We start from the raw sequence: 12,050 nt of genomic DNA on the forward strand, positions 1-12,050 counted from the left end.
CCTCAAGCAGCATGAACAGAGAACAGGGCAGGCTGCTCCTGCATCCATCTTGGCTCTGTGCATTTTTATTCCTCAGAGAATCTTGCATTCATTGCGTTCTAGGATTCAGGACAGGGTGGACCCGCAGGCTTCTATGGACAGAAGAGGGGACTCAGAAAGCCCAAGTCTCTTCTAACAGTGAAAGCGTTGGGACTGACCTAGTCACTGGAGTGACAGAAGTGGGAGAGTGAATAGGGCTGTCGGGGTGGCACGGCCACTGAAGATGATCACTGCACAGTCCTGATCCCGGGAGCTTGCTCCCTGGAGCCCACTTACAAAGCTGGATGCCGTGGGGCTCATCTGTAAGCCCAGGACTTGTACAGAAAGTAAGAGAAAGAAAAGAATCACAAGTATTCAGGCCAAGTAGCCTGCAGTACTGAAGCTCAACAGAAACAAGAAGACCTGGCCTCAAAGGGACCGGCCAGCACTGACTCACAAGTTCTGTGCATGTGCTTTCTCCCTCTCCCCCCCGACACACACATACACACACCTCACACACCTCACACACCTCACACACAATAATAATAAGTCCATAAAATTAGTAGCATAGGGCAGATTTAAGAAGCATCCTTTGCCTCTGAATCACTGAATTTAATGATGGGTGATGATGATTAAATATGTATGTGTATATTTAGACACAACATATATGTAATTTAAATGAAATATACATAGAGATATAACACACGTAAGTAGATATAAAAGGAAAGTTCAAATTATCTCTTTAAACTTTTTATTAGTAATTATTTTGTACTAAGCCAGGATATAAGCTGGCTTGATTAGTGAAAATTATAAGAGCATTTGGCAAACCTTTTAAAGAAAGAAATGAATGCTGTGTATTTAAAAGCAGGTTTTCCCAGCTCTGCAGACCTCAGGTCCCCAGCTGTCCCCAGAGTTCTCAGCGTACTATTTCTGAAGTCTTCATCTGTATGTGTACATTAGACAGGGCTCTCAGTGTTTATCATCCACTTACCTCCCAAGGATTTGCTAGAAAGGAAAGGTTTGTTTGGTGCAAAAGTCATATATTCTCATCTAGCCAGAAGAATATAAGAGTGCTACCAGGCATTAAAAATAGAAGGACTGAACAGCTTGTAGAAACCATTTAGATGTAGAAAACCATTTAAAGAACAAGAGAAAAGGAACCCAAGTCTTTAGTAACATAAAGATGCTTACGAAAATGAACAGAAGGACAAAGAAGCAAAGACAAAAAGGGAATAGAAATAAGTCAGAGGAGGGGAATTAAACAGAATTCTACCTTTATATAAGAAACTGTTGCTGTATGGGCGGAACAGACTTCATTGTTCTACATGCAAGAACAGAGGAGAGGAGGCACTGAAAGAGTCCGTCCATGGTCATGTGCTGCTGGGTGGGTCATCTCCGGCCGCATATATGACAGTGGCTTGACTGGCCAATGTGTGTGACCCATGTAAAAGTGGCCACTAGTATTGATAGAATGATCACATTGCCTAATGACACATGTATCAGGCCTCCTTGTTACCAACTGACTGTATGTCCAGACTGCCAAGCAGGGTTATGAGGGAAAGGGAGACAGTGTGCATTGCTTTAAGGATTTAAGAAAGAATTTCCCAGGATTGGCCAATGACCGCAATCTGAGTTTATAGCCCCTGTGCAGTAGACACCTGAGACGTGACGACATTTTGGTGTGACACATGGGTCAAGGAGAAGCCGTGCACACAGCAGGGAAACTAAGAAACAGCATAGATCTAAAAGCTGGGGCTGATGTCCTGTGTCTGAACATGTTGCCTTATTGCACAGACTTGAATCCTGGAGAGGGGAGGACAGTCTACTGGGAAGCCGAGACTGGCAGACAAAGCTAAAGAAAGATGAAGATAAAAACTGATTTAGAGATACGATTTGCATGTTCAAAGATGTATAAATTTTGATGGTCCCAGAACACTTGAGTGCCAGAAAGCCAGCACAGGGCTACAGCAAAAACAGCAGAGCCAGGAGAAGCTCCAGGGGCTTTCCATGTGTGCCATGCCACTCATTGGAGCTTCTGTGACAGGCCATGGCCAGAGACCATGAGACAGAGGTCACGGCAGAGCCAGCCATCGGGCTGGCATGGATGAGGCTGCCTGGCCCACATTCTCAGATCTGAGTGTGAATGCCCACAAAGGAAGAGAAGAGGGACTGTCCATTTCCATGAACAGGGATGGCACAAGGCACTGGATGGTCATCACTGTGCTGAGCAAGGTTTCTTACAACAGGGGGAAAAAAGAATTACACAGACCCAACAGTCCCCATTCCAAAATAGAGGAGGTAGGGTGCCAATGAAGGCCCTGCATTGGCTGGCACTGGCCTTGCCTACCTCTCTCCAGGCGTAGTACCTCTCAGCTTTGATCAGCATATCCACGACGAGGCTGTGCTGGCTCCTGGCAGCCACCGCCAGGGCAGTCTTTCCTTGCTAAATTAAAAGAGGGAAGGATTAAAATAAAGAGTGATGATGTTGCGTGGTAGGCAGAACTCCAGCTTTGTGATAGACCTGAACTCAGATCCCAATTCTGCCACCTGAGTGAACTAAGGACCAGACCCTAGTCACCGGAAGTCTCCGCAATTACACCAGGTGTCATGGCGAGCCCTTGCTATGAATGCCGCCCCTCACATTTCCCAGCTCCCTTGTCAGGGATGTGACCTACACCCTCGCCAGTGCCAGTGGTATGAAAAGTCAAAGGCACATTCCTGGGGAAGATCTTCAAAGAGGGGAAAGATGACTTTCTCTTTCCATCCCTCCACTTCCCAAGGGGAGTGAGTGCGACAGGAGAGCGGGAACCTGGGCAGCCACTTTGGATCAGGAGCTGGAGACCTCTCTTGAGGACAATGAAGTAATGAGACAGAAAAGGGCTGGATCCAAGAACAGCGCCAATAATGACAGCAGAGCTCAGTGTAGGTTTCACTCACGGCTCCCAGCTAGGAGTTTTGTCTTTTATAAGTCACTGCGGCTAACCAAGGTTAAAGTGTTCCAATTTTAACCAAATTGAATGAGTAAGAAAAGACTGAGCTGGACGACATATGGGACCTACATTGCCTGCAGCTCATGCTACATCATACACACGTTACAAAAGGTGAACCCTGCTCACGATGGCTTTCTCACACAGCACAGCTTCGCAAGCTCTGGCCCCTTGATTTTATGCAGGGCACAGTTCTTATCTCTGCATCTATACATGTTTTCCTAAAAAGGAGAGTAGTTTGTATTTGCTTTCTTTTTTTAAGTGTGTGTGTGCACGCGCACACGCATGCATGCCCATGTACGTGTGTGTGCCCATACACATATATAAGCAGTCATGCAGAAGCCAGAAAACAACCTTGGTTATCTTTAGGAACGAACATATAGCACCTCCTTTGAGACAGGGTCTCTCATTGGCCTGGGGATTAGACTAGACCAGCTGGCCAGCAAGCTCTGGGGATGCTACTGTCTCTACCTTCCCACTCTGGAGTTCTAAGTGCATGCCACCACACCCAGTATTGTGCCCAGCCTTGGGGTTTGTATATGGGTACCAGGGATGAGACTCACATCATCACACTTTCAAGACAAGCTATCTCCCCAGGCCCCTTACTTGCATTTCTAATGACCCATGAAAAATTCCCTCAGAGACTCTAAGGTTAATTAAACATATAATGGTCAGAAATAGCCCCAGAAAATAATTGCAGTGTTAGAAACCTGCATTTCTAACCCCGTGTCTGGATAGCAGCTACAAGTACAATTCTCAGTGACACAAAAGGCATGGTTTTCTGGGCAGGCGCTAAGACCCAGATGAGCAGGGAAGTAGGGGCTGGAAGTAACAGCCTGTAAGCAGGCGAGCTGGTAATGAAATTAGGAAGGATTGCATTTGGCAGGCATTTAGCAAGCCTCTAATTGCATACTGTCTGCATTCTGCCTTGTAAAGCCATTTGAATCACCATAATTAGCCTATTTTGGGAATGCAGCATTCTAAAAGTCAGAATTTTCAAGCTGGAGAAACTTTCCTTAAGGAATAATACATTGGAGTGGAGGTGCCATTTGCCCTTGACAGAGAGGCAGGCAGAGACCAAGAGCTTTGGGACCCCCAAGTTACATCAGACTTCTCTCTTGGCTCCCTTTTCAGCCTCTCTCTCTCTCTCTCTCTCTCTCTCTCTCCCTCTCTCTCTCTCTCTCTTTCTCTGTGTGTGTGTGTGCATGTGCGTGTGTGTGTGTGTGTGTGTGTGTGTGTGTGTGTGTGTGTGTGTGTGTGATTCTCCCTCCAGCATCTCACTGTGTAAGCTTGGCTGGCCTAGAACTCTAGAATTTGCTATGTAGACCAGGCTGGACACAAACTCCTGGAGATACTCCAAAATGCTAAGATCAAAGGTGTGTGCCACCATACCCGGCTACCAATCCTGATCTTAACACAGTCTGAGAAATACCGTGGGGTTTGTTGTTGTTGTTGTTGTTATTATTATTATTATTAAGAACATGTGGGAGCAGGTAAAAAGGGAGGGTAGTGTTTATGCATTCGTTATTTATGATTTGGGTGCCAGCTGTGGGCCAGACCCTTAGAATAAAGGAGTGTGGGAGAAGGGAGAGTTGGGGCTAGCAACTCTAGGCTTTTGGTTTAAAACAAGCAAAGTCACATGTTAGTGTTGACCTTGACAACTGGAATAGCCAATCCACTAGCAGCAGGGCCCACAGAATCCCTAAAGAGTCTCTACCCCAGCCTTGGAGGAATTAAGTATGAATGAAAACAGAAAAAGTTACTACAAAAGAATGCAGGGGAGGGATGAAGGCTGAATGTTAATAAACTCAAGCAGCCACATCTGGGGCAACAGTGGCATTGTGCCCCAGCCTAGGCCCCAGGGTAGGTGGTCATGTTTCCCTGCACACGTGCTACTGCATTCGCCACATTGTCCACAGCCTGTCTTTCTTTTATAATTAAAAAAAAAAAATCCTCAGATCATACATATGCGGAACTCTCAGCTCTGAACTAGAGAACATAGTGAATCAGGAAGGTAAAGACCAGAAAAAGAAAGATTTGAGGTTGCAGACATAGCTCAGTGGTATAGCAATTGTCTACCAAGGGCAAGGGCCTGGATTCTATGCCCAGTACCAAAAAGAGCATATCGTGTTTTATAAAGATGCCTTGGCATTATGCGTTATAAAAAGGAATTGGCGTGCACTGTTAACAGTCTGCTCGTTCTGAATCAACTTGCTCCCAACCCAGACCCCCCGGAAGAGTAGCAGGAGAAATCAGCTTGATTCAAGGTTTTAGGAAGTGCCCAAGCTGAGCCCACACATGCACAGCGTGAGGGAGGAACACAAGGGATGCAAGAAGCACAGGCATCACATGCTTAACAACCAAGGTTGATACTGGAGCAGAGCGGCAAGACTGAACTACACACACACACACACACCATACACATCACACACACACACTCACACACACACATCACACACACATCATACACACACACACCATACACATCACACATGCATCACACACATCATACACACACATCACACACATACACATACCATACACATCACACACACATCATGCACACATCACACACACACACACACCATACACATCACACACACATCATGCACACATCACACACACACACACACACACACCGCATATATCATACACACACACACCACACATCACACACACACCATACACATACACACACATACACACATCATACACATATCACACACACACCATACATATCACACACACATATCATACAGACATATACACATCACACACACACACACACACACACACACACAAAATTAAAGAGCAGAGAGCAGATTAAGATAAAACATACTTTAAATGTGTAAGCAATAGAGTTATTATATGCATACACATGGCATAGTAGTATGAAAACCAAATAAGTTAGAAGCAAGTATGGATGAGAAATTATTTCTATAAATCTTCACATATAAACACTATACTTGGACCATGTGAACTTATAATCTTGAAAAATATCACTGAATTATTTGAATCCTAGAGACCAATATTTAATAGTAATTCCTATAGACAGATCTTGTTAGGAGGCAGTTTCCTGAGTTTGGCCATCTCAGGAATGAGCTCCATCTTTCTAGCAAGATCAAAACTGAGTTCATGTTCCCAGGCCCAGAACCCAACTATCCTGCTTCTTCTGGTGTTTCCTGTTTGTCTGTTAACCAGTGAAGGATGTAAAGAGGGAAGATGCCATTATCCCTTTATATAAACCATGGCACACAAGTCATAAATGTGCTGCCTGTCGGGACTTAAGCTTCTACTGCAGCTTGCCCACTCCTTTGTTCCTTTATCATTGTAAGCTTCTGGGCCAGAGTCCAGGAAGGGACCTGGCTGCAAAAGCTGGCTCCACAACCCTGAAGCCAGGTGACCCAGATAGGCCCGCTCACCAATGTTAACTTCCTTGCTTAACCCCTTGTGTCAAAATATGATTGGTCAAGGCAGCAGCTTACCCCATGCCCCTTGCTTTGTGTTTCCGTCCTATGAACACGTTGTACAACCTCCCTTCGGGGGCACAGTTCATTCAGATCCTGAACTGGCCACCTCCCTGGTGGCTCAGAAAATAAAGCTTTCATTTTAAACCTCTGTATCTGAAGTGAGCGTTCTCAGCTTCCACCCCAGCTAAACAATCTCAATCAAATTGAGGTGCAGGGCTGGAGAGATGGCTCAGTGGTTAAGAGCACTGATTGCTCTTCCAGAGGTCCTGAGTTCAATTCCCAGCAACCACATGGTGGCTCACAACCATCTGTAATGAGAGCTGATGCCCTCTTCTGGTGTGTATGAAGATAGCTACAGTGTACTTATATTTAATAAATGGATTAATTAATTAATTAATTAATTAAAATTAGTAAATCTTTAAAAAAATTGAGATGTAGGGCTAGGGAGCTGGCTTCAGTTAATAAGGTGCTTACCACGCAAGCCACAGTGTGAAAGACTTGGCCATGTAATCCAGGGCTGAGAAGACAGGCAAGAGGATCCCTGGGGCTTGCTGGTCAACCAGTCTAGCTAAATTGAAAGCTCTGGACTCAGTGAGAGATCCTGTTTCAAAGACATAAGATAGAAAGCAGTCCTGACGTTAACCACTGGCCTCCAGGCCTCCATGTGCTACACACACACACACACACACACACACACACACACTCACACTCATACATACACACTCTCACGCAAGCATACACAGATAGATAGATAGATAGATAGATAGATAGATAGATAGATAGATAGATAGATAGATAGATAGATAGACAATGTAAGTGTGTTCCTGCCTATGAAGATGCAGTTCATGCCCATCTCAGGAATTCTGATGTTCCTATTGTACATGGCAGCCAATAGCGAAATCTCCACTGACATCTCAAAAAACAGGGCAGCCAGGGTGACTACCTTGTCAGTGATTTTCAGGTTGCAGCCAGCCTTCAGCAGTGTCTCCACCAGCTCCACATTTCCAAGATCAGCAGCTACGTGCAGAGGGGTCTGCCGCCTCTGCCATGAGAGAAGTAAACTGTCATGGAAGCACATGCAGGAGAGAATGCCATACAGGTTTTGGGGGGAAAATGTGTAAAGTACATATCCTCATGTGGGGGCACAGGGGACAGTTGTTGCAGCAGAATTTAAAATATTGAAAGATGGGAGGAAGTCATGGTTAGGGGCTGGTGAGATGGCTCAGTGGCTAAGAGGACTGACTTCTTCCAAAGGTCCTGAGTTCAATTCCTAGCAACCACATGGTGGCTCACAACCATCTGTACAGCTACAGTGCACTCATAGACATAAAATAAATAAATAAATCTTTAAAAAAAGACAAGTTATGGTTAGGTCATGGGCAGCCCCAACATCCAGAAATGACCTCAAGCTGCACTGTGTGAGCATTTCTAGATAAAAGCCTGGGACTTGTGAGACAGGTACCCACTACCACAGGAGTCATTTCCCTCATCTCTGGCAGAAGGGACATATGGCTACCTGAGGCACCTATCCATCCACGTATCAAAGCCCACCTGGCCTCCAGGCTCCCTCAGTGTCGCAAGTACCTGTTACACAGGTCCTGGCCCTTCCCACTCCACACCCTCTTCCCCTCAGCTACTAACGCTCCTTAGAATCCGCATGATTCTCTCGCTCTCTTCCTCTACCCCACCCCCACCCCCACCCCCTTGTTCTCTCTGTGCTCTGTCCTCTGTTTCTGGCTATTCTCTGCTCTCTGGCTGTCCACTATTCTCCCCCAGCATGCTCTCGCACTCTCCCACAGATGGCCCTGGCCATGTCCAGTCTGTTTTCTTTTCTCTCTGCTCTAGATTCTTCCAGACGTTTCTGAATGTTCTCTCTCTCTCTCTCTCTCTCTCTCTCTCTCTCTCTCTCACACACACACACACACACACACACACAGACACACACATTCACAATACCCCCACTAATGAAGTGGTCACATCAGCACTTTCTTTACTATGCCCCACCTCATACAGTTAGTTACACGTTTGGTAATGAGACATTATATAAACTATATATAAGTATATAGGAATGCTTGGCAACTATTAAATCAAGTCAGGAGCTAGGTGTGGTCATGATCTGTAGTTCCAGCTGCACAGGAGACTGGGGCTGAAGGACTTATTGAGCCTAGGAGTTTGGGACCCATCTGAGAAGTGTAATGAGAGCTTGTCGCAAAAGGTTCCTTTCAGTGCAAGGTACCCAGAGCAGTCAAATTCATAGACAGGAAGGACGGCATTTCCCAGGGCTTAGGGACTGGGAAATGGGAAGTTCTGTGATGTCACAGAACTGTACACATAAAAATAGTTTAAATGGTAACTAATGTTATATGCATTTTACTATAATAAAGTGGCTTCAAAGATTTTGATAAAAGGAAAAACTATGACATAGTATTAAAAGCTTTAGGAGGGATCTGGAGAGATGGCTCAGCAGTTAAGAGCACTAGCTGATCTCCCAAAGGATCCCGGTTCAATTCCCAACACCCACAAGCTCACAACTGTAACTCCAGTTCCAGAGACCCCCACACCCTTGCACAGACAAACATGCAGGCAAAACACCCAACACACATAACATGAAAACAAATCAATTTTAAAAATAAGCTTTAGGAGACACTACATCTGGCTAAGCTTAATCTATAAACTCAGGGAAAACAAGAAAAAATACATTGATACTATTAAAAATTATATTAAAGATGGGGGAGACTAAAGTCTACTTTATTGCCGTTTTTCGCTCTTTCTCCCATTTTCTACATTATTATGTATTAAGAATTAAAAGACTGAGTTTCTTAGCGGAGTCGCCGCTTTCTATCAAGAAGATCAAAGTGTAACCTATGATCATCACCCCGACCTCCTACAGAAAGGAGTGATGTGACGACATCTGTACAGACAGGAGCTTTGATATGATCCAGACCCACTCCTTCACCAGGCAGAGAAGCCCCTTCCCTGGGTCAAGAGCTGCACAACAGCTTGAAGCGCGAGGTCTCTTCCTACCAAAAAAGGCAAAGCCACGCTGCCATCAGAAAGCATGTAGAAAAGGCCGCCAGCAGGTGGCAGTGTGTGCCTCTCTGAGGGCTCCTCACCCAGCACAGGAACCAACAAGCCTACAGAGAGGTAAACACACCAGCACAGGACACAGGCACAAGTGTGCTGTGTCAACAAAAGCATGCTTTGACAATACCACTCTAAGTCAAGAACACAGGAAACACCACAACAAAAGCCGCCCTTCTTCAGTGGGGTCAAATGAACATTTACTTTCTAAAAACCATTTTTGTATATCCTGATTTTATATACTTTATGCAAAAAAATATATAAATTCCATTATTTTGTATGTATATTACTGATGTAACAAAAGTTTGAATTGATATGGTCAAATTGTGTAACTGATTGGCAGGCATGGATCAAGAATGGATCAAGCCAGTTCTGGAGAAGCCAAAATCATACATGAACACAAGGCTTAGTCTGTGTAGAAAAGATTTGAATCATTACTAAGTTTGAATATGCAAATACTTTTAATAACCAGGGAGATAGGCTCCCAGCTTGTGGGCTGGTGCGACACAGAGAGGGAGGCTGTCTGGAGGAGGGAGGGACAGACTGCCTGTAAATCTCCTTGCCCAGGTCAAAAATTAACCAAGAGGCTGGAGCTGGAAAAAACCTGAAGGGATCCAGTTGTGCTGTTTCAACAGGTAAGGAAATGGCCATAGGGGAGGTTGGGACAGCAGTGCTCTTGCACAAGGCTTTCCCTAATCCAGAAGGCATAGGTGGGGATGGCCTGGAAAAGAGCGACTCAGAGGCTGCTTGTGGCTCCCCACCCCCAGCCCCCAAGGCTTCCCACTGCCTGCATCCCTGGAAGAGGCAGCTAGAAGAGGCTGCCCCAGAGGCAGAAACAGCCAACTGCCTACTGCTTGCTGCTCTGCCCGTTCATCTCCATTGGTGACAGGTGGCTTTTACAGGGTATTTGATTCTGTCCCAGTCCACTGACTACCTGGTGAACTTTTTGTTTGTTTGTTTAATTCTAAGAGGTCTCTTTTACCTTCTAGCATAGGAAGATACTTAATGTGGAAACAAAGCTTCCTTCTTATGGGGACCAGCTTCAGGCCAAGGACAACATTTCACATTGCAGGAGTGGCTTTTGATTTAAAGAACTTCTGGCAATTTGCTTTGTCATTGTTTATCAGAAGCCCTAACTATGCCTATTAAAAAGGAACAACTTTATTACATACACCCAGAATCCCAGCTTTGCCTCTGCAAAAAGCAGCAGTGTGGGGACAGCAGAGAGGTTACAGAACGAATGAAGAAGAGTCACATGTTCATCCCAAGAATGGTTTTAGGCACCTTGAACCTAAGAGAACTTCCTGCTGACACGTTGTGTTGAAACCTGGAAATTTCATGTTGAAACACAAGAGAACAGTGTGTCCAGCCTGCTTACCTGATCTAAGACATCAACATCATGCCGAGCACTTAGTAAGCTGTTCACGACTGCGGGGCGGTTGTTGATAACTGCTAGGTGAAGAGGGGGCTCCTTAGACTGCAGAAAGAAAAGCACCAAGCTTCAGCATTCAAATCCCTGATCTCTGAGAGTTACAACAGTCCACCCAGTGTCAGATCCACAGGAAGCCCTGACCAGTCACCACCATCTGCAGGCTGCCTGTCACTCTGGGCAGACACAACAAGCACCTACTAAGGGCCAGGCTCTTCAGGGCCTAAAGATTTATCTTTTTAACGAAGTGACACAGCTATTTAGTTTCAAAGTTTAAGTGATTTAGAGGAAACGTCAACGGTGCTGGGGTGGCATGTACGTCGAGGGAGGACCAACCCTTCTGGAAGCTAGAAAAGGCTTCCTTGAAGAAATGACAGCTGAGCTCAAACACAGATAAGGACGTGTTAAGAAGGCTCAACTGAGGACTTCTCGAAGCCTTCAGAGAGCCAAAGGACAAAAGGAGTGGCCACAGAGGAGGAAATGTATACACGGCATTTCCTGAACAGATGTGAGCTGCAGGAAGTTCCCTAGATCCATGGCAGGGCGGTGTCCCTGCTTACGTGGGCCTCGGGGCTCCTCTGCGGAGTCTACCCATGGTGGGCTGTGACTAGTCTCAACAGCCTGCTCCTTCATCCCCTCACCCCACCTGGACCTCCTGATCCCTCCCCCTTCTTCCCACCCTCCCCTCTCTATCTCAGACCATCAGACACAGTCCATCACCATACTCTGTCTCAAACGTCCCTGCCATCTCACCTCCACCCAGTCACACTGGCTTGTGGAGCTCTCTGGGAGGAAAGAAGGCAACTCAGGACTGAGGAAGAAGCAATGTACTAAGGGAGAGGGGCAAATGAGTAGGGGAGAGTCAGGAAGTTGAGGACGGGAGTAGGTAGGAGGGGCGAGCAGACAGGGGTGAGTGCTGGCCTGAGTTTCTGGGGACAGAGTAGAGAGGAAGGATGCATGTAAAGGAAGCTGGTTGGGATAGCCTACAGCTCCACTCCAGTGCAGAGACAACGTCCGTCGGGAATAAGCATCAAGCCCACTCCACGAAGCCTCATGTGGTACTAA

General features: G+C 45.9%; 1 protein-coding gene across 7 annotated transcripts in view; it reads right to left on the reverse strand.

The window, feature by feature from the left end:
- Ankdd1b (ankyrin repeat and death domain containing 1B) overlaps positions 1-12,050 on the reverse strand; it is a 55,125-nt gene that overhangs the window by 6,234 nt on the left and 36,841 nt on the right. For 5 of the 7 annotated variants that reach the window (NM_001042714.1, NM_001369169.1, XM_006517681.3 and 2 more), the window contains 3 exons: positions 10,935-11,033; positions 7,419-7,517; positions 2,366-2,461 (listed from right to left, as the gene is read on the reverse strand). In NM_001042714.1, coding sequence (NP_001036179.1) covers positions 2,366-2,461; positions 7,419-7,517; positions 10,935-11,033 — 294 coding nt within the window. Of the gene's footprint in view, positions 1-2,365; positions 2,462-6,949; positions 7,077-7,418; positions 7,518-10,934; positions 11,034-12,050 lie in introns of those variants that run through there. The other 2 variants (XR_873766.2, XM_006517683.3) reach the window with 2 other exon arrangements.

Source organism: Mus musculus, chromosome 13, assembly GCF_000001635.26.
Source record: "Mus musculus strain C57BL/6J chromosome 13, GRCm38.p6 C57BL/6J".
In the NCBI taxonomy this organism is placed as follows: Eukaryota; Metazoa; Chordata; class Mammalia; order Rodentia; family Muridae; genus Mus; species Mus musculus.